The sequence below is a fragment of the Centroberyx gerrardi genome, chromosome 24 (assembly GCF_048128805.1).
Source record: "Centroberyx gerrardi isolate f3 chromosome 24, fCenGer3.hap1.cur.20231027, whole genome shotgun sequence".
In the NCBI taxonomy this organism is placed as follows: Eukaryota; Metazoa; Chordata; class Actinopteri; order Beryciformes; family Berycidae; genus Centroberyx; species Centroberyx gerrardi.
The window spans coordinates 21494202-21516727 of record NC_136020.1 but is presented as its reverse complement, the minus strand read 5'-3'; the positions used below and the strand labels follow the sequence as shown (position 1 = coordinate 21516727).

At 45.3% G+C, this 22526-nt stretch overlaps 1 protein-coding gene across 1 annotated transcript in view; it reads right to left on the bottom strand.

The window, feature by feature from the left end:
* Positions 1-231: 231 nt before the first annotated feature.
* gas2l3 (growth arrest-specific 2 like 3) overlaps positions 232-22526 on the bottom strand; it is a 33192-nt gene continuing 10897 nt past the window's right edge. Inside the window, exons 2-9 of the mRNA XM_071906685.2 lie at positions 21135-21191; positions 11840-12026; positions 9680-9798; positions 8636-8777; positions 6100-6163; positions 4887-5028; positions 3145-3249; positions 232-2207 (exon numbers count right to left, since the gene is read on the bottom strand). Of these exons, the coding sequence (XP_071762786.2) occupies positions 828-2207; positions 3145-3249; positions 4887-5028; positions 6100-6163; positions 8636-8777; positions 9680-9798; positions 11840-12026; positions 21135-21158 (2163 nt within the window). The 5' untranslated portion in view covers positions 21159-21191 and the 3' untranslated portion in view covers positions 232-827. The remainder of the gene's footprint in view (positions 2208-3144; positions 3250-4886; positions 5029-6099; positions 6164-8635; positions 8778-9679; positions 9799-11839; positions 12027-21134; positions 21192-22526) is intronic.

The window sequence follows — 22526 nt, the reverse complement described above, 5'->3', positions numbered from 1 at the left end:
CCTGACGAAGGCACACGAGGGGATCCCAAACAAACCGCCCTCCTAAATATCATTTATATTATACAACAAAAAAAAATACTCGATTTCCACCAATGGAAAGTTTGTTCTCATTGGGGGGGAAATCGAAAACCGTAACGTTTGTTCCAGTTGTGTCGCTCGCCGCCTAAAAAATCCACGACTTTGGTGACAGAAACCTGCTTTTTTTTTTTTTGTGTGTTTTTTGAGAACATCGAGGACAGAGAAGCCGCCAGACGCTTCGCTCCGGGATCTCCTCCGGGAATAAAAACATCATGATCTTCTTCCTCGACAGACTCCGAGTGAGTGTCTCTAAAACATGGCTGTCTCCTGACCCGCTGCAGAGCTGGAACAGGCGTGAGGTTAGTGTCGGAACAGGGTTTGTCGTAAGAAACCCGGTCCTCGTTCCTCCAGCCGGCTGCCGCTAATGAGAAGCTGCGAGTAAAAACTACAGAGCTGAATTAAACTCCAAAATGTAAACATGGTGCAAGTTTAGTGTTAACTGACCTGTCAGAGAGACGTTAAGAGACAACATACAACATACAAAACCCCACATCTGTGACCCTTTTGGATTAGACATGAAAACACTATTAAATAACATTAAAAAAAAAAATTAGACAAAACAAAAATAAATCTGCAAACTTAAAAAAAACGAGAAGCGGTTCATGAGGATTAGTGAGAACGTGTATTTAAGCTCCGAGAAGTGCTGCGTGTTTCCGTTCTGCAGTGATGTCACGTCCTCCGCGGTGACGTCACGTCCTCCGCGGTGATGTCACATCCTCCGCAGTGATGTCACGTCCTCCGCAGTGATGTCACGTCCTCTGCCTCCTCCTGCCGTTCATCTCAAAGTACGGCTGGTCGCTCTTGGTCTTGCAGTGCGGCGTCTTGTCGTGGTTCTTGGCGGTTCTGGCGTTGGGGCTGCTCTGTGGGGCGAGGGCGTGTGGCGGGGCGAGGGCGCGGGACGGGGGCGCTTCGGGCTTCAGACTCGCCTTGTTGGGATTGGAGGGGTCGGTGGCGAGCGGCTGCCTTCGCCCCGCCCTCTGGGTCGCGGCTGGTGCTTTCTGATTGGTTTTGCCGGGGGCAGGAGGGGCGGCGGCACCCCGCGGGACCGGCCCGGGGGCGGGGGTGCCGCGTGGAGGGGCGGTGGCGGGCCTGGCTGGGACCGGCACCTTGGCTTTGGCTGTGGCCTCTTTGCCCTTCGGCGGCGAGGCGGCGGGTTTGGGAAGCGCCGGGGAGTTGGTCCGTGAGCCGGGCGTCGCCGTCCGGACCTGCTGAGTCGTCAGCGCTCTTGGCGTGGGTGTGGGCGTCGCCCGGGCGGCGGTACGCGCCCGCCTGGCCGCCTCCAGCCGGAGCCGCGAGGCCGGGGAGCCGGGACGCCGCTGCGTCAGGCGAGAGCGCTGGCCGGCGCCCGGCGGTGGCCGGGCATCTCTTGGTGCGGGAGCCCGCGCCGGGGCGGTGGCAGGGCGAGGCGCGGGGGCGGCGGCGGGGGCGGTGCAGGGCGTGGAGGGTTTGGGGCATTTGCGGGACGGTTCGGGGCAGACGGGGCTCCGGGGCTGGGAGGCGGCGCAGCGCGGCGACGGCCTCAGCTTCAGTTTGGGAGCGGGGGGCGCAGCCGGAGGGGCGGGGGCCGGAGCCGAGGACGGAGTCAGAGCTCGCCGCTGGCCCCGCCCCCCCTGAGCGCCCGGGCCGGGCGACCGCCCGGAGGAGCCGGCGACGGGCGTGGCCGGCAGGGAGGAGGAGCCTTTTGAGGCGACGGGTAACGGCAGCTGGGTGGGCTTCCTGGGGGAGGAGGGCGGCACCTGCAGGTTCCTCTTGGCGGTCGCGGCGGCGCCCTTCCTGGGCAGCGTGGGCGTGCAGGCGGGCGAGGCGGCGCGCGACCGACACGGCTGAGCCGCCGCCGCGGGAGAAGGCTTACAGGCCGAGATGGAGGAAGAGGAGGAGGAAGAAGAGGAGGAGGAGGAAGGGGAGATGAGGTCGTCGACGGCGGCGAGGGGGTCCATGTCGGGAGGCGGCGGGGGGGCGGCGTTGCCGCGGAGACCGCCCGCGCCGGGCGGGCCTTTCTGGAAGGCCAGGATCTTCTGCTCCAGAGTGGTGAACTGCAGAACACGCAGCGGGTCGTACTTCATCAGGAAACCACGCAGCGTGTCCCAACCTCCGCCAACACGCACCATCACATGTTTACCATGAAGCATCTGGAGAGAGAGAGGGGGGGGGGGGGGAGAGAGAGAGAGAGAGAGAGAGAGAACGAGAACGAGAGAGAGAACGAGAGAGAGAACGAGAACGAGAGAGAGAGAACGAGAGAGAACGAGAGAGAGAGAGAGAGCGAGAGAGCGAGAACGAGAACGAGAGAGAGAACGAGAGAGAGAGAGAACAAGAACGAGAGAGAGAACGAGAGAGAGCGAGAGAGAGAGAGAGAGAGAACGAGAGAGAGAGAGCAAGAGAGAGAGAGAGAACGAGAGAGAGAGCGAGAGAGAGAGAGAGAGAACGAGAACGAGAGAGAGAGAACGAGAGAGAGCGAGAGAGAGAGAGAGAGAGAGAGAACGAGAGAGAGAGAGAGAGAGAGAGAATGAGAGAGAGAGAGAACGAGAGAGAGCGAGAGAGAGAGAGAGAGAGAGAGAGAGAACGAGAGAGAGAGAGAACGAGAGAACGAGAGAGAGAGAGAGAACGAGAGAGAGAGAGAGAACGAGAGAGAACGAGAGAGAGAGAGAACGAGAGAGCGCGAGAGAGAGAGAACGAGAGAGAGAACGAGAGAGAACGAGAGAACGAGAGAGAGAGAGAGAACGAGAGAGAGAGAACGAGAGAGAGAGAGCGAGAGAGAGAGAGAACGAGAGAGAGAACGAGAGAACGAGAGAGAGAGAGAACGAGAGAGAGAACGAGAGAGAGAGAACGAGAGAGAGAGAGAACGAGAGACAGAGAGAGAGAGAGAGAGAGAGAGAACGAGAGAGAGAGAGAGAGTTAATTAACTTTCTAATTAACTTTTATAATCAAGCAGTCTATAAGCATATTTCTGATTAAATAAGTCTATTCACTAATACGGAGTGACCCAATACACCAGACCACTTCCAAGTGTGTGTGTGTGTGTGCGTGTGTGTGTGTGTGTGTGTGTGTCTCTCTCTCTCTCTCTCTCACCCGGATGAAGAGTGTCTTGTCTCCCAGTCTGTATCGTCCCTCTGACAGATATTCAATAGAAACTCTGTTGGAGCAGTTACAGGGGGGGTCGTCCATCCCGTGCTCCTGGAGGGGGGGGGGGGGGGGGGGGAGAGAGAGCTGTCAGCTGACATAACGAACCCTCTGGCGGCCATATTGGAGGTCCTCCGCCTGGTTGTTATAGATTTAGACTTTATTAACTAACATGTTCCTCCATGTCGGCAGCAGGTTTCTGTGAAGCCTCTATATGGTTCAGGTTTGTTATTTGGACTCTCACACTTCAGTAAACACACAGTATAGCACATGTATTTATTTATTTTATTTTTTTTGCAGCGATGCAACGGCGCTGCAGGCGGTCACAGCAGCATGAGCATCACACTGACAGCTGGTGTACACCGACTTCCCCCTGCACACATTCATGCTGCAACAGACTGTCTTTAACATTTTACAGTTGGAAGATTCCTTGTAACTGGAAAAGAGCAAAACTAGATTTTTTTTCTACATACTTCCTTGTTGGGAAAGAAGAGTCTGATCTGCTGCTTATTTGTGAGGAAAAAAGCAATTTCCACCCAGTGAGTCCCACGGTCGGCCATGTTTCTGTTGTCAGTGAGATTTCTCTCCAAAGTTGCTGATGGACGACGGACCTGTCGGGTCTGTATTAGCTGTTATTGATCGAACTCGTTACAGGCTGCTTATTTGAACGGGATAACAGGCGGACGAACACATCAGACACACATAAAAAATTAGGAATATACATTATATGTTAGCGCACGTTTTTATCCTAACTGCCTTCTATTGTAGTTCCATATATACATCTTTAGTTCCCCAGTGGGAATAAAACCCCCACCTCTCTCGGTGTTGGTGCCTTGCTCTCCACTGAGCTACACAGGGGACTGAACCCCTAACCCTCACTGTTAGAATCACAATCTCGACCATAAGTGATTACAAAGAAGGCCTCAGTCGTTCGAGGAACCGCTGCATTATGGGTATTTCCATCACCGCTGTGTGCGCTTATGGTCGTGCGACGCCACACATCTGCAGCCCGAGGGCCGCATGTGAGACGGAGAGTCACGCGGGCGGCCATGATGTGTCATGTAGCCCGGAGGGGGACGGGGGGGGGGGCGAGGCCGCCATCTTGGCTCGGCTTCAACTGGGTCGCACATGTGCCTCCTGTGTGACGAACATGCTAATGAGATCTGCTGCAGCCGATCCATATTTTACATCTGAGGTGAAGGGACGAGAACAGATATGAAAGCTGCACTGTGCTCGTTTCTGGCATCAAAATAACAATAAATAAATAGGATATATTCTACATTTTCAGTCTGTGTGTTCAGGCCTAAATCCCCCGTTTGCCTGAAATTGGCTCTTCAATGATTTGCGGGACATTTTGGGGCGTAAACCACTTCCTGTGGGCGTGGCCAGCAGTGAGCCGGTTGTGTCTATCAAGGTGAGTCACAACAACAACAACAACAACGGAGGAAAGCAGTAAGAAAAGAAAGAAGAGCGAAGCTAAACGTTCAGAAATAAGGTGAACATCAGCGTCAGATCGGCTGTGGACTCAGGAGAGATGACATCATCAAGATGACTGACAGGTGTCGGGGGCGGGGATTTGCCCGACTGGGGGGGGGGGGCAGGGGGGCGGGGCTAACAGCACACATCCTGCCTCAAGCTGAGAAGCTGCAGACTGTAGCTTTAAAAACATAAACATAAACATAGAGACTCACCCCGGGCTGGTAGAGGCCGCCGTGCTGGCAGCAGACGCTGAAGGTCTTGACGGCGGGCGCCGGCTCCTCGGCCAGCAGCAGCGTCTCCTCCAGCTCGATCTCCTTCTCCAGCTTCACCAGCACGGGAGGCTCCACGCCGAACCTGAGCAGGGGGAGCAGCACGCCGCCGCCGGTCACACGGGCACAGACACATGACGACCGCCGACCGTCTGCACGCTTCCGTAAAGCGACACCGCCACTAATAATTCAGTTTACATGTGACACGGATATGGCGAGTATCGTCTTTTTGAGCGAGGCGGCTTCACCACAATTAAATGACATGAGAAATGCGGTTTTGGAAGAACTTCTCTCTGAAATGCGATTAAGTTGTGTACATGTTCTGACTGCTCTCTGTGTGTGGAGTAAAATCAGATTACTCCACACATGCTGCTGTGATTACGTTTACTATTATGTGACTAAAAGCATCATCACACAAACATAAGAGTGTGTTGTTTACATGGGTTCTGCCTTACTACTCACATTATTGCATTTACAGTCACACTCTCTGTGTGCATGTAAATGTGTAATAAGTCAAACTAGAGCCAAACTGCTGGAGCCATATCAGTTTTCTTAGAAGTAATGTAAATAGTTTTATTCTGGACGTTTGTTTTTTGCTATTTTGGATTGTTTACGTATATTTATGTAGGGCAATGCCACGTTTTAATCCAATCACAAGAATGCAATTTTAAAATATATAAAACTAATCAAACCATTGCTACTTTAAAACTAGAATTTTTCCTGTCCAGCTCAAAGAGATATTAGGGTTTCAACTTCAGTCTTGAGAAACAAGCGAATTAAAACTCACTAAAGTTTCCCGACGCTGCGTTCAAAGTAGGGCTGAACGATTTCGAAAAAATATCTAATTGCGATTATTTTGACTGATATTGCAATTGCGATATAATTTGCGATATTAGAGGGAATGATAATTTTTACATCATTATCCTCATTTTCATTGAAAAACGTATTAAAATGATTACGGTGTGATTTTTACGGGGATCAAAGATGTTTTCTTAAGTCTGTAGAATATGATGTGTAGGCCAGGACATCTCTGCAGCACGACAATATTTAATTTAAAATGGTATTTTGACACACATTTCTCACACATTTGAAAATTGCAGTAGGCCATATTGCGATTTCAATAAAATTTCGATTAATTGCTAGTTCAAAGACTTACTTGGAGACGATGCGGCCGATCTCCAGCAGGCAGAGACAGACCTGCCGAGGCTCCTTGTGCAGCACTGAGGCGGAAAACACACGACACAACATCACAGGCAGCTTTTACAACGACAAATAATACAAATAAAATAACACAAATAATAATATGAAGAACAATCTCCCATTTCTGCTGTTTTTAGACAGAGAGCAGAGTTGAGAGAGAGAAAAGGGGGGGGATGAGGTGCGACAAAAGTCACGAGTCAGACGGGAAAACGTGACTCGATCCCCGAGGGGAAGACGGGTCAGTCGTGCAGAACAGAACAGCTTCGGGCTGCAGAACAAAGAGCAAAAAAAAAAAGGGACTAAAGGATATAAATAAAAATGCAAAAAAAAGAGCATTAAAGATAGAGCGTCTCTCGGGTGTTTATCGAATGTGTTCGCGCTCTGTTTTCTCCAAACTAAAAATACTATAAATCCTTTAAAAAAGGCAGAGAGCGAATTTCGTTTCGGTCGCCTCCCTTTTCCAAAATCGCCCCCCAATCCGGTTCTTTGAGATCCATCACTTGTTAACGAGGGGATCCCCAAACGCAGGAGGACTTTGGGGGTGGGGGGTGGGGGGGGGGGATCGCTCTCCACGACAGATCCTATTAAAACATTAAGCGGTAAGGACTTAAACAACAGGCTGCCAGTGGCTCTTTGGGTTATTAGAGGCTTACAGGCCGAGTCCGGCTCATTTCAGTCTGATTACATCCTCAATAATACACTCCTTCATCAGCTCCTTACATTTAGGATTTCAGCTGATGCTCTTACCCACAATGCAACGGGAGAAGACGCTTTAATTCCTAGATTGCCAATTCTGCAAGCGTCCAATAGCAGCAGCGACGTTTTCTTGCCCCGTCTAAAAACGTTCTCCGGTTAATTATTTCTCCACCTGGTTCCCCTTCGCTCATTTTCTCCCCGCCATTGCAAACAATTTAAGGGATCGCACCTGTGTTCAGCAGGTATTGATCCTCAAACTTCTACGCTTCTACGTCTATATATTGATTAGCTGGATGTTGAAGGGTTCAGTCCAGAGCTCCTGCAGATAGATTTACATCTTTGCTGATCGATTAAGAAACTCCTTAAAACATTCCTTTTTACTTTTTTTATGATTGGAAAGTCGTTTACACCGTTTATTGCCTTTTTTGGTCTTGAACAGGACTCGATTCGCTCTGGTCTCGGTCTCGACCCCCTTTAGACCCGGTCTTGGAATTGACTTGGACTCGACTAAAAGTGTTCTCGATTGCAGCCTCGCATGATAAACAAGTGCTATGTAAAGAAATAAAAGCTGAGGAGGTGATTCAGAGCGGAGAGCGAGGCAAAGTGCATGAAGGGAAAAGTCACCGCGGTTCATTTTGTCCTTTCACGGCTTCTCTTTCCAACTCAAAACGCAGAACTCAGCTGTTCAGTAGAGTCACGGTGGTCCAGCTGTCTAATCATTTGTTATTTGGTAAATCTTTTATTCCAGGGGATCAAAGTGTTGCAAATTTGTGCCTCGTTCTGCTCACTTGGATAAATTCAACGTGAACTTTGAATCCTTCGACTTCACAGCAGTTTATGCAGATATTACTAGGAATTTCTAATTATCTGGTGATTTAAGAGGCAGGCGGATGACAAACAAGTTCGAATTTAGCTAGAACAGGTGGGGGACTTTAATGAGAGAGCTACTGTGTGTGTGTGTGTGTGTGTGTGCAGTAACTCAGCAGTCCAGATTCAGAACTTCATAACCAGGAAAGGGGTTTCCAGGTCAGATACGGCCCAAAACAAACAGCGTTGTTTTTTCCAACAATTCAAAAAGGTCAGATGTATTTGGAAGCGGGTTCAAGTTACACATCGCCCCGGTGAGGCTTTCCCACATGAACCAGAGAGATATATTATAGAGGTATTCAGCTAAAACTATTTAAATTAATAGACATTTCAAGTCCACTGTCTACAAGTCTATTTTTGGAAATACTGAGGAATGAATTTCAGGCCGCCTTTTTTTTCTCTAAATGGAAATGTAGACTTTTGGACTGAATTTCAATCTAAAGCCCTCTTCACATGTGAACAGTATTATGTACGGACTTTCTTGTAATTAATGAAATTACAACTCAACCTCTCCCGTTTCACCAAACGCATTCAGACAGGATAATGAACTTTGCTGATATCTGGAAAGCAAAACTGTTAAGTTTGTGCCAAAAATGCTCAAATCACGTGTCTGGAAGAAGAGGAAAGTCTGCACCGAGAGCAAATCACGGCTGAAATAACTGAGTTTGATTCGCACAGGATTAGCATCAGTAGGACTTCTGTTGTCACCAAAATACGTAAAAGGTAATTTACGTTGGAATTTTTATTTTACAGATTACAGACACGGCAGATTCACACAAAATCACAGACGATCTCTGTAATTATTACAAATCACTGAAGTCCCAAATTCAAATTATTCTTGTGTGAATAGGACTTCAGTTCATATTGTGATATAATAAAAAAAAATGCTGCTGAAAATAGACTAGATCCGTAGGTGTTTCCGCTCTTACCGAGTCCCTCCGACTCGAACAGGTAGGTCTCCTCCACGCCGACGTGGCGACACCAGTGCAGGAAGTTGGCGGTGTTGTCGCGGGCGAAGAAGGAACCCGGCGAGGCGTCTCTCTTACACGCCACCTTCCTCATGGGAAACAGCTGGCAGGAGCAAAAAATAATGAAGATTTGAAATAAGGACTTGATATAACTCTTCGTGAATCATCGTCATCATCATCATCATGGACCACCAAGCCCTTGTGGTCTGACACTAAACCTATCCCAAGTGATTTAAAAACAATAAATGACAAAAACATTAGCAATAAAACAATAAAAAATATGATAAAATAAACATAGGAGAAAAAAAAAAAGACTAATTTATGCAGGTGAGTTTAAAAAAAACACACAAAACACCTCAGAAGAAAAGAAAGATACAAAAAAAAAAACAACTTCACTGAACTGGACTGAAATTTGACTCAACTGAATTTGATTTCATGCATCTATTACTAGGAATTCCTAATTATCTGATCTAAATGACAGAAACAAAAAGATGCTTTAAAGCTGCATCAGGCAACTTCACATGCTGGCAGCCCCACATATCAGCACAGGACTTCATTACCCAGAATTCCTGTGCAGTGAGGTCAGTAAAGCGTCTGTGCTGCTTTATACCAAAAGGAAACCAAAGAGACGATCGAGAGAGAGGAGAAGATCTAACGCTGCTGAGTCCATCTTTCTCTGCTGCTGCTCTGGATTTCACTCTCAAGTTTCCATTCATCACTTCCTGTGAGTGGAGAATAATTCCCACTAGAGTCCAAACTGACACCTGAATTTCAGGTAAATATGAAGAATCTACGACGTCTTAATTAGTAAAGACGGGACGCTCCTCTCTACTGCAGCCACACTTTCTGATTTAGACCGAAAAGTTTGGGATTGCACATAAAAATCTGTCTTTATGCAGCTTTGAGGTGCAAGATATAAAGGTATAAAATTGACAAGCGCTCTCCCCAAACGTCCCCGGTGTTTGAAGATGACACCCTTCGTTTGAGCTCACCCCCCCGGCTCACCTTGCTGAGCTGGGCGGGGCAGCTGTCGGCCATCTTGCTCTGCAGCGCTCCGATCAGCTGGCAGAGCTTCACGCCGTTGTTCAGCTCCTCCATGAAGAACTCGGCTCTCACCTCCTCGCCTGGAAAAGGAAAGTGGGGAAAAAAAAAAGATAAAATTAACGTACGTGCTGGAGCCGAGCGCCAAGCAAATCTCCTTTAAATGTCGGTCTACACGCTCCATGAGGACGGTTCTCCATCTTCTTCATGCCAAACACCCATTTATAGATAATAAGTAGGGCTGAAAATAATGTTGCTTTCATTATCGATTAATCATATACTCTATAAAATGTCACAAATAATGACAAATGCCCATCAGAAGCTCAAAGTGATTCTTAAAATTGTTTACTTAGTCTGACCAGCAGCCAAAAAAACCCTAAAGTATTAATTTTATAATGATAAAAAACAGAGAAATGCAGAAAATCGCATTTATAAAGCTGTAACTAGCAAGTGTTTGGTATTTTAACTTGATAAATGACTAAAGAGATGACGAAATTTGAGATTTCGCCCCACATAAATCACCTTTTGTGGTTGGATATGATTTCTGCCCGATAAACAGCTGTAACTATTTTTTTTGGTGTTTTTTAAACATTCAAACATCCTAACTCAAGTTTATATTTAATTTTAACAAAAAATACACCCATTGGTGCTACTAAACAATATATATATGTCATTCACACCTTCTGTCAGGACTGGAGATAATGAAGATGAAGATAATGAAGTCATTTTTCTCAGTTTCTCTCAGTTTTGTCTGGCAGATTTAGTACAGAAAGACACACCTGTTCACTCTGTGTAGCTGTGATTTATTTTTCTTCTGCTCAGTTTCTTTCATTGTGTAACATTTAAACAAACTGGAGAAATTTAGCTATTTCTCACGCAGGGAAGCCCCTCCAACCCCTTTGGGAAACTCGACCATTTCCTTCCCAACAAAAGGCCAAAGAGTCAAACTCGAGTCCGTTTCACACGGGGACAAAATCCACAACAACCGTAACAAAGATCGCTCCACAAAAGGTGTATTTCCCACATGACCAGCGCCCGGCCCCGAGGCGGAAACCTCACCCGCGGCACGCCGGCTGGTTCTGCAGCGCCCGACACCCTCCGGGTCCGAGGATCCGATCCGTCGAAAGAGTTTAAAGTCTTAAAGACGTGGGATGCGGGTCGCGACGGGTCACGCTACCAATAACTCACGCCGAGTGTGCAAAACATTCCCACATTCCTCACCAGAAAAAAAAAAAAAAAAAGCAAAAAAGGGTCTGTTTCTGAAACGGCTCAACAATAGAGCCAGTTTCCAGTCAGCTTCAGTTTCCTTTCCCCTGTCACTGCAGCATTGTGTCCCGAGGGACAATACATGTCACTGTAATAGTAGAGACGGATGAAATGAGGGAGTTTTTTCCACTCCCCCTTCTTGCGGTCTGCTGAGGCCTAGTTGGAAACGGCAGTGTCCAAATCCAATTATGACGGAGACCCGTGTCAATTGTGTTTCGGTGTTTTTTCCGAACCCCGAGGGAGGAAAACTGTGTCGGCGTGTAAACTCCCGAGCTTCACCTATTCACACCGCCTCGTCCCGCTGCTCTCCAGACACGCAGAAGGAGAGAAAAGCACACTGGCAAGAGAGAAATTCATCTAAAAAATCTCCTCATCACCCTCAGTTTTGTCCCAAGGATCTCAAAGCGACATCCATCCACCAACAGTGACAGGGGGAAAAACACAAAATGAGTGCAGTCTTTAGGTGAGAAGGTATGGTTTCTCTCAGATAGGCAGAGTTTGGGTTCTTCGATTGAAAAATAAGGCGATAATCAGGAAGACAAGAAAGCAGGAAAATGACGATCTCCCATTAGAAATGAATGGGAACTGTGCATCAAAAAACTTAATTCTTGAAACAAATCCCAGGAAGCAACGGGGCTTATGGGAAATGTGGTCTTAATGTGGAGAAACACTAGAACTAACAATACTACTGGTGTGACATGAGAGATGAGATGGCTTCATGATTACTTTGACAATAAGTTGATGTTTAAAATGTGACTTGTAGGACCTTTAACTCCGACCTCTGAACGACCTTTCTGTTGAAAATAATCAAGAAGCCAGCGCTGATAAAAAAAAAGAAAGAGCGTTTCCCAGCCTTACCCAGCATGCCTGTGAGCCAGATGGCCAGATCCTCCTGCATGGGCACCAGCGTGGCCTCGTGCCGCACGGCCAGCCACTGGTCGTACTGGAAGACGTCGGCCAATCCAGGGCCGTGCCGCTGGGCCAGCGGGCTGCGGGGGCTCCGGGGGCTCAGCAGGGGGGCGTCGAACTTCTCGCCGAACCACGCCTGGGCGAACGGACGGGTGAGGGAGCGGAGAGGAAGGAAGAAGAGAGGGAGGAAGATGAGCAGGCAGCCAGCTGAGATGAAGCCTTATTGACCTTATTCACACAGCGGCCATTTTGAATACTTAGGGTGGGAAACTCTACCTGGAAGAGCGAGTCCAGCCCGCTCTGTCCTACTGCTGTGAACCAAGACCCTTCATACAAACATTTATCATTTCACAGATTATCCACTGAAAAACATTTGAAACGAATAGAGCTCAAGAATCCATAGATATGTTTACATTTTAATATATTGAGTCCATTATCGTTAGCTACCAGAGTCTAGCTAGCTAGTAGCTTACTAACTAGCAAGTAAGCTAACTGACTTCCCTGCTAAATTCAAAAAGTCGCTTTTGTTGTTCTCGAGATTGCCAGCTAATTTGGTAACTGTTAGGTTTATCTGCATTTTATCCTCACTTTTATCTGTATTTTATCCTCACTTATGAGTTTAAGTAATGCTACTTTTATATATATATGTATATGCCAATCTGCCGGGTAGAGTTTCCCGCTCCAAATGTTCAAAATGGCCGCTGTGTGAATAAGGTCAAGGTCACGGTTCCTACACAGTTTCAGATATTTTGCAGACATTCACATTTTAGAAAATGCAGATTCATCCCTTGTTTTATACGTCTCGACTATACAGGCTGATAATATTACCAATCATTATTAATGCGATAAAGTCTCATTCAGAGGAAAGCAACGTGCAGCGTGACGAGAGTTTCAAGACTTTTTTCAAATGTTGTTTAGAGTATTTTGGGTTTTTTTTCTTTTCTTTTAATGACTTGGAAATTGTCAAAATGATTTTCCAGACTTGTGCAGGAACCCGGGTTTGTTTTTGTTATTCAGGTCAATAAGTTTGTACAAAAAAAACTTAAGACGCAATACCTAAGCCTGAGCCTAAGTGCGTCTTCTCCGTATGGTTTGTGAAATTGTCAACACGCAGCACAAGTAGCATATCTTATAATAAACAGTCTTTGGTAATACCTCTTACTAACTGCTTGCACACCTGAATATATATATATCGGCTCCCGTGTGTTTACAAGTCGACGCTCCAGCATCACATCACACCCGCTGCTCCAGTTGCCGTGCAGCCTCGCCCTGCTGTAAGACCAGAGGAGTTTCTCTGACCCGTCCCCTGCGGAGCGGAGGCATCGGGGACGCCCTCGCACCGCGCTGCACTTCCACGCTCTGCTGGAGCTCGACGCGCGTCCCGTCATGCTCCGGCGCCGCCAGCGCCAACGCACTCCGACTCGGCCTGGAAACGACCACGCTTCGCTTCCCGTTTCAGAGCCGGAGACACCACAACCCCGTGTTTATCTCCAACCGCCTCTAAAAACACGTCGGCTTTGTTTATTTTTTATGCGTTTCCAGACTTTTTTTTTTTTAAATCACGTCCCAAAAAAAGACGACCTCACACTGTTGTACACGGCTGCTTAAATAGATGTCTAGCACTGGTTCAGCGTCCTGCACCGAGATAGACGGGCTCAGCTGAGGCAGGATGGGAGCGCCTGGAGCCTGGAGCTTCTGAACCCACGTCCCATCACATCCGTCACAGCCCAGCAGTTTCAAACACACACACACACACTTTCCCTCTCCCATCTCTCACACTTCAGCTCCTCGCTCCCTCTCCCACTGTCAGATCACAAAAACTTGGAAGCAAAATAGACAAGACAGAAAAGGACACTGCATAACCTCAATCCTGTTGATTATACAGCCGCCATGTAAAAAAGACTGGAATTAATGACATTTTTACCTCTGCAAAACTGCTGGAATGACAAAATCTTGATAAATCTTGAGTCACACTGAAGAGAAAGTATACTGTAACATTATAAAAAGGGATATTTTAAAAGCCTTTACGCACCAACTTTGCATGTATTTGTCTCTTCAGACAATCTTGTATTTTTGCCATTTTTTTGCACGTCTGCTCCAAGAGTTTCATTCCAAAATTACACATTTGAAAAAGTGACATAATACTCTTGGAAAATGGCATACCACTTTTACAGACTGTCATCTATATTTTAGAGATACTGAATGATGAATTTCTGGTGACCATTCTTCACAAAAATTGCTATATTGATATATTGGCAACTTGGAAATAGGAGGGTAATCCAGCAGATCGAACAGAAGCAGATCTGCAGCGTGAAGCCTTGTCCAGACGTTACATAACTCTCTTCTGGATGAAAACCCGCTGTTAACATGTGTTTGTGGGGTGGGGGTGGGGTTTGGGGGTCTGAAGCTACAGCCTTTAATCTGCGTGTCCACCGGATGTGGCGGAGCGGGAATCGGACACGGCCTCGGTTCTTGTGGTTTAAAACAAGGCCAAGCGTTGTTCAGGCCTCCGGTCCGTCGAGCCCGTTCTCCCCGCAGAGAGGAAACGATCCTCGCGACCCGGAGGCCGGACAGAGAGGCCGTTATTATATTCTGCTGTTGACGCTCAGAGCGGCCCGGCCAACAGCTGCTTTCACTGGGTGTGTGTGTGTGTGTGAGTTTTATTGTACTTCCATACTTATGAGGAGCAAATGTTCTTAGAAGGAAAGAAAGAGGAGTAAAATCCTCCACTGTGCGGACATTTTGGCTTTCCTCGCTTCTTTAAGGGTCTAGTTTAGAGCTAGGATTCGGGTCTAGGGTTAAAATTCGGATTAAGATTAGGTTTAGGCTGAGGTTAGGGTTAAGGCTAAGGCTGTCAGCACTAATTTGAATGTTCAAATTTTGGTTGAATGTCAAAAAATTATGAATTCAAACCCCAACCGGCCCGCTGAATGCGTCAAATCCTCCAGCAGGCGATGTTGGGAAGATATTTGGATTCCCCTCAGTAAAAAGCAAGACTCAGCAGAACAGCAACTCAAATCTTTCAAGAAACTGAGTAATGGAAGGTTTGGATTAGGTTTAGGTTCAGGCGGAGGTAAGGGTTAAAGCTGTCAGAACGAATTTCAATATTCTAATTTAGGTCCAACGTCAAGAAATCATTACGAATTCGAACCCCAACCTGCCTGTCCAACACGTCATATGCCACATTTTTATGTATTTATTCATTCTCTAAATCGCTCTCGCAATATCTCACAATCTCTTCTACCAGCCTGCTTGTTTGAGGAGATTCAAGCGATGTTTGGAAGATATCTGGATTCCCCTCGCCATTAGAATTTCAGTCAAATTTTAATGATTTTGGTCATTTTCATTATCAAATGATTTATGATTTATCGATGAAATTGACAGCCATAGTTAAGACTAATCCAAAAGCATTTGTTTCTTAGAAAAAAGGTTAAAAACCCTTTAGTTTAGTTGCTACAGTATGGCATTAGATTTCCTAATCTGTAATGCTGCTTTAGCCAATAAAATAAAGGCTTTTTTTGCCGTGGAATTGCTTTTTTCCTCTCTGTTGTTCTTCAAGTCATCTCTCTAAAAAAAGTGTTCCTCCTCTGGGTCAGTGAGGTCAGTTTAGTGTTCAGACCCGGGTTTAGGGTTAAGATTACAGTTAGGGTTAGGTTTAGGTTGGGGTGAGGGTGAGAGTGACGGTCCTCACAGCTATAGTCATAGAAACGTATGTGTGTGTGTGTGTGTGTGTTTCTCACTCAGAGAATGGACTTTATTGCCTTTTGGCAGGGGTTTTCTTTTCTACCACGACCCCCATCAGGGTGACCTTTGAACCCTAGAGGGGAGGGGGGGGAAGGGAACGAGGGGTGTTGGCATTGCGGGAGACATCAGAGGTCCAGTAAAAGATGCACAACTGCATGTACACACACACACACACACACACAGAGTAGCGAGAGGAGAGAGAGAAGAGGCAGAAAACACCTGATGTTATGAGTTATGATGCTATGAACTGAAAAGGTTATCTCGCTTCAAAGAGGGATGAACCCGCCGACACAACATGTGAGTCGACCCCCCCTCCCCCCCCCTCGCCCCCCCAACACACACACACACACACACACACACATTACATAACGCAGTTCAAAGGACGGCCTGCCTGTGGCGCTCCGCAGGTCTGAAACAACAACAACATCATGTGTCTATTTGTCGACATCCAGCTAATTAGAAAATAAGGCAGCGTAGCGTAATGTGTAGAAGTTACGTAAAACACACTGTGCCGATTAGAATAGATCGACGCTCCAGTGGGGATTATCCAACCACACACACACACACACACACACACACACACACAATCACCTGACTGGATGCAGGTTCACAGTGAACATTCAGGTTTTAAGCGGACTAACGTGTAAAATCTGTGCTGCATTAAGTAAAAAAGGGACATTCCCGGGTTAATCTTAATTCTCTGTCCTCATTTAGGCTCCATAATGAGGAATTTGTAATCCGGCAAAGAAATGCGACCCGCCTGCTGGTGAGATTATGAAGCGGACTGCAACGGATACCAGACACACTTTAAAACCCCTGGTTTTGAAGAGAAAAGGTGGATTTCTGCACCGCCAGTCAGAAGTCTGGACCCACCTGACTGAATGTTCTGTGTTTTTTCATTCTCTTAAATCCATTTTGATCTAAAGGCTTCTGCTTAAATGCTTGAAATTAGATTCTTAGACAAATATAAATAGTGAAGTTGATCCTATGTGTGAATTTCTTTCCAAAGCCTTTCCATCAAGGCAAAGAATCTAAAATATAAGATAGTTTTGATTTGTTTAACACTTTTTTTGTGTTATTTCATAGTTTTGACGTCTTTACTGTTATTCTAAAATGTGGAAAAATAGTAAAAATAAAGAAAAACGTGGCGTGTCCAAACTTTAGACTGGTAGTGCACATAAAGTTTGTGTTTGTACGTTACATTTACAGTAAGCTGTTCAGCTGATGCTCTTAACCAGAACGACTTACAGTTAACACAACTATACAATAAGATTAAAATTCCTACATTACCAGCATTAACAACCAATAGTAAAGGGGGTCAAAGGTCAGAGCAGCGGCGCCATGATGATCGATGCAGCCAAACACTCCTAAAACGATCATGTCAGAGGTGTTTGAAAACAAAAAAAAATCAGAGAAATATTACAAAATATTTCACGTTAAATAATACGTTTTTAAATATTGAATCTTTTAGTTCTTTTTAAACTTCAGACATATTAGAACAGGTAGAGAAGGAAGATGTACAGAAGCGTATTATGAGATCTTTTCTCTTTATTATGAAATTGTTTCAAGTTATGAGATCAATTGTCATGATGTGATTGTTTCTTATTTTGTTATTTTGTTTCTTTATTTCTCATAATGAGATCTTCTCTCATGAATGTTTGATCTTTTCTCATAAGATGTTTACTTCACTACATACGTCATAGTACTTGCTATATCACATCATTTAACTGAATGATATAAAAATGTATTATCCTACATAGCAGAAGTAACGTGTGTTTATTGACATGTTTCACAGGGTTTGAAACTGTTTCCCCTTTTCCCTGAACTTGCAAATGAAGAAGCTGCAAACGGAAAACCGACTTCATCTTTCTCTCATAACAACTAGAAACAAGAAAAGATCTCATTACCAAGAAAAGGCGGAAACATTTCTTTCTCAAAATGCAATATGCTTCCGCAGATATGAGAGAAGGAGACATGAAATAATCTTGATCTTTCACGTCAGATCGGGCGACTTCAAATTTCACTCCTTAAAAGTTTTTGATTCCATTTGCTAAGTAACAAATAATACAGAAATTATTATCACACTTTCATCTGAAACATCTGAAATACTGTTTTTGAAATATCATTCGCGTTTTCATGCTGATCAATGAGATCTCTGCAGTGACTTCAGCCTCTCCCCCCTCCCCCCTTCTTTCTGTATCTTCCCATGGCTCTGCTTGACCTTTGACCTCTCGGGGAGCGCAGAGAAGCCCAGAGCTGTTTGGTTTGTCCAGGTCGCACTAAAGAGGTCGTGTTGCTCTTTCAGACACTCAGAGAGATACTTCGGCTCTTTGAATTTGTTATTTGGTCGTTTTCCTTCACGTATTCGTCACGCTGGGAGAAAAAAAAAAAAAATTCTTAATTTGCAGCCTGGTTTTTTAACGAGGAATGCCAGGAATGTAAACAAGACGTTTTAGGGAAAGTGGAAAGACAGGTGCAGAGAGACTCCAAGTCCAACTAGTCTTCATGTTTTAACTACAGCTGAAGGATTTCATGCTCCTCTGTGGGTTGGGAAAGTCCTACCACACTTGGGCTTTTTGGGAAACCCTTTCAAAACCCACTGGAAAACTCTAAAATCCACGGTGGTCAGGCTGGGAAACAAGGCTGCGTCTCTTAGCTGCTGAAACGCTGACACTCTGCAGATGTGAGGTTTTTTCACCCGACAGCGAAGATACGACCAACAGATTTTATAGATTCCTTCAGCCAACTAAAGCACAGATCAGTCCCTCCAGGAAATTAACGCTAATTCAAGAAATCTCCGCAATATTTGCGAGAGCTTTGCAGTTTTGCAAAATTGCCGCAACTTTTCCGCATGAAATGGCCAAATCAACAGACCGCTTGTGATTTGGACCAGTTGTCGCATCCGGTGTCGTGGTAACTTACGTCATCGCAGCGCGCATTCAGGTGGAAGATGAACAAAACTCACCTGCCAACAAAAATGACTGCCATAGACCGTGCAAAACAAAACAAAAGCAGCAAGAATCGAGGTGAGTGCAAAATTCAAGCTCTTGGAAGAGTTAATAGCTTAAACGGAGAGTGGGAGAGAATAGGGGGAGGCTGTGTGTGTGTGTGTGTGTGTGAGTGTGAGTGTGAGTGAGAGAGAGAGAAATTGTTTTTTTTTTCCTTTGCTAGCAATTTTTCCCAATTCCCGCAATTTTACCGCAAAAAGAGCACATAAAACCTCGCAAATTGTATCGCAATTTTTGAGAAAAGCCGCAGCAAAATCAAGCATTTTTGGCCGCAATAATCACAAAAAAAACTCTGCGAAATCCTGGAGGGACTGAGAAACAGTTTAGAGTAAAGCTACACACCTGCAGACATTTTACAGGTCGTGTTGCACCGTCACATTAATACATTTGCACATCTCCACACAGGCAGGGAAGCTCTGGACTGAACTGGACTGAGCTGAACTGAGCGGATATGGGTCAATATCAAACGGTGCAACACCCAACAGTTTTGGTCCAGATTTCTAATTTCTTTTACGTTCTATTACATCCAAGTAGATTATTATTAGGGCTGCAACTAATAATTATTTTCATTATCGATTATTTTTTCCAATTAGTCGATTAATCATTTAGTTTATAAAATGTCAAAAATAAAAGACAAGTGCCCATCACAAGTTACCAGAGCACAAAGTGATTCTTCAGATTTCTTCCTCAGTCTGAGCAGCAGACAAAAAAACCAAAGTATTCATTTTATAATGAGATGAAAAAAGAGAAAATCAATAATCTTAGCATTTGTGAAGCTGCAACCAGGAAAAGTTTGGCATTTTTACTTGATAAATGACAAACTATTAATCTATTATCAAAATTATAATTGTTTCATTTTCTGTCGATCGACGAATCGATTAATCGACTAATCGTTTCAGCACAAATTATTATGTCTAAGTAGACACTAGACTACTCAAAAAAAAAGGATCAAATCACTACAAGCAAACGTGCATCAACCATGAGATTTGTTCACCTGTCATGGACAAATACAGACTGTCTCACTGTATTTGCATTGCACTGCTATGATAATATTTACATGTTCAGAGATACAGAGTCCCTTACCTGACAACAGTTACCATCAAAATAATGTTTTACATGATGGATTTGGTGTTAAAGGACAATTCCAGCTCATCTGCTGTAATCCCTTACCGTTTTAGTTTGCTTACTTTGTTTGAATTTCAATTTCATTTTACACCCTATAGCTGGCGGAAGCATCTTGCTTTGGTTTGACGCTGGCTTGACTGGGTTGTGATTGACAGGAGGCGGGGCCTAACGTAACCGCAGAGAACGTTAGCTATTGGTGGAAAGAGGAAAACGTGGAAATCGGCAGAAACTGGCAAAACTGATTTTAAAGAGTGACTAAACCCCAAATCCAAATCTTTGGTGAAGCCTGACACCTAATGGTGAAAACCAGGGTAGTGAACTGGTCATCTGCTATTGGCTGATCTTTGGTGCCAGGTGATGTCACCACCTGTTGTCCTCTATACAAGGTGATGCATCACCTGGCACCAGTGACCAGTTTGGTTTAGTTACTCTTTATAATATCGTTAATCGTAGTTCATGCATGTAAAAACAGTCAGAATTAATACAAAAAAGATGGAAAACGTGAAAAAAAATGAGCAAAAAACACTCAAATCACGCTGTAATTGTCCTTTAAAACATTATCCGTTATTCAAGTAAACTTTTGAAATTGATTCTTTTCCACATTTTACATGAAATTACAATGATTTATACTGGTGAAACAAGGCACCCTACAGTGATACTGACCCATATAAACCAATCTACAATATCAAAAACAAGCTAATGATCAGCAGCAGGACTGAAGCAGGACAGTGGGATGAATATAAATATCTATATCTGTACATGAATATCCAAACACAGTAAACCAGCGGCTGTGGGGAAACTCCTCTCAGCCTCACCGGTGCTTCAGTCTGAGACGCTCGCTGACAAAACATGAGCTGAACGCTGGGAAGCATATTTTGAATATCCGGGGGTCCGGGGCGGGCGAGGGAGCGCCAGGACTTTCCGAACCAGATGACGGGATCCGTTCCAGACGAGACGCGGCCTGCGTGACTCATCCGTAACACGACACGCCTGTTGTTTTTCCTCTGGATTTCGGCGCGGCTGACATTGCGTTGCTGGGAGGGGAAGGGAAGGGGGAAACATGTCGTACGTTCCACCCGCCGCCCCCCGCCGCCCCCTCAAACATGTGCGGAGGAACTCCTCGGGGTCCGACACGCAGAACAACAACAAGACGGCGTGCTTTAAGACAGATGTGCTCACCGCAGCTGCAGAGTGGGACGTCGAAATTGCTTCCCCTTTTTTATTTATGCCCTTTATTACCGTTCTTACTCTCCGATCTCCGACCTACACCTCTGTTCTCGGCTGCTGCGACGACCCAGCTTCCCCTCGGGTATCAATAAAGTTTATCTCATCTTATCACATCAGAAGTAGACGGTAATGAGCCTTACCTGGATGCCGGTCTGCACAGCCATGACTGCAAATCACCGATGACTCACTGCTTCATTCTGTAGGGAAAAGAAGAAGACGGAGAGATGGATGAAATAAGAGTTTAAATCAAAATATCACAATGAGTCACATTGAGGCGTTCTGGCATCATGTTACTTTTCAGAAAGACAAACACACAAAAAACAAAATTCAGACGGTCGCAACAGCTGCAGCGGACAGAAAAGACGTTCATCGTTTCTGACAATCGCTCATCAAGTTCATCGAGCATTTCTGGCTCTTTAAAAAGAAAACCGCTCCAACATCGGCTGGAGATTCGCGGTTCGACTCCCAGGTTAGCGCCAGACTCTCAAAATTAACGTGAGAACACCCCGGGAAAGACCTTCGACCTTAACTGGCTCCTTACAGCCACTTTTAAAACTTCAGTCAGGGAATAATTCGTTTGCAGCAAAACGACCAAGATGATCAAATCTCGCAGCAGTTATCACGTTAGCGCCGGACCAAAGAGGCGTAAGGCGTTTGATCTTTCTGTCCACGTTCACATTTTCAGTCTTCGGTGCAGTGAAAATGTCTTGCCACACAGAAACACTGTGCATCCTGATCCTTTTTTGTTTTTTAAACCTGATCTGGACAGGTTGGAGCTGACCGACCCGTCTTTCTTGCACAAGACAGAAAAGGTTTTGTTTTTAAAATCACGTCAGGAAAGGAACCATTTAAGTGCATTTTGTGTTTTCAGATGAATGATGATTCCCGATCTCATAATCTCAAAACCGATTTTGGAGGTTGTCAGTTAACAGTTGACGAAATTTCCCACTCTTAAGCTCTCATCCAAAGATCCTCCATCATTTTTGTACCAATTTCTCTGACATTTCGTTTTTCCTGGATAGTTAACATCTGCAAAAAGCCTCAACTGTAAAGTCAAACTATGGGCCGACAAGGTGCAAAAAAGTCAGATATTACAGCCTTCTTCAAATTCAAAGCTGTGTTTAATCAGATTTACTTGACATAAATTAAAATTCTGAGAGGCATCCTGGTGTTTAAGTTGGCTAACGGATACCATGTACCTGTGATGTCAAGGGTTCGAATCCAAAGATCTTTGATGCGTCATCCCTCTATCAACCTGTCACCTATCAAAATAAAAAGGCAAAAACACCCCCCCAAAAATATCTGAAACAAAGGGTTTGTTGTGTGGCATCCAGCCTTGCAAACGAGATCATTACAAAAGGATTTGTTAGGCAGGACAAAAAGCTGCAAACGCAGGCGCTCGGGACGCCGTGAACCAACGGCCCTCTGGGTAAAAAGCAGTCAGGACGCTGTTGTTTTTACTGGAGGAGACTAAAAAAAGAGAGAAGGGGGGGAGAATGCAATCACAAGCACGTAGATCCTAATGACAGTGA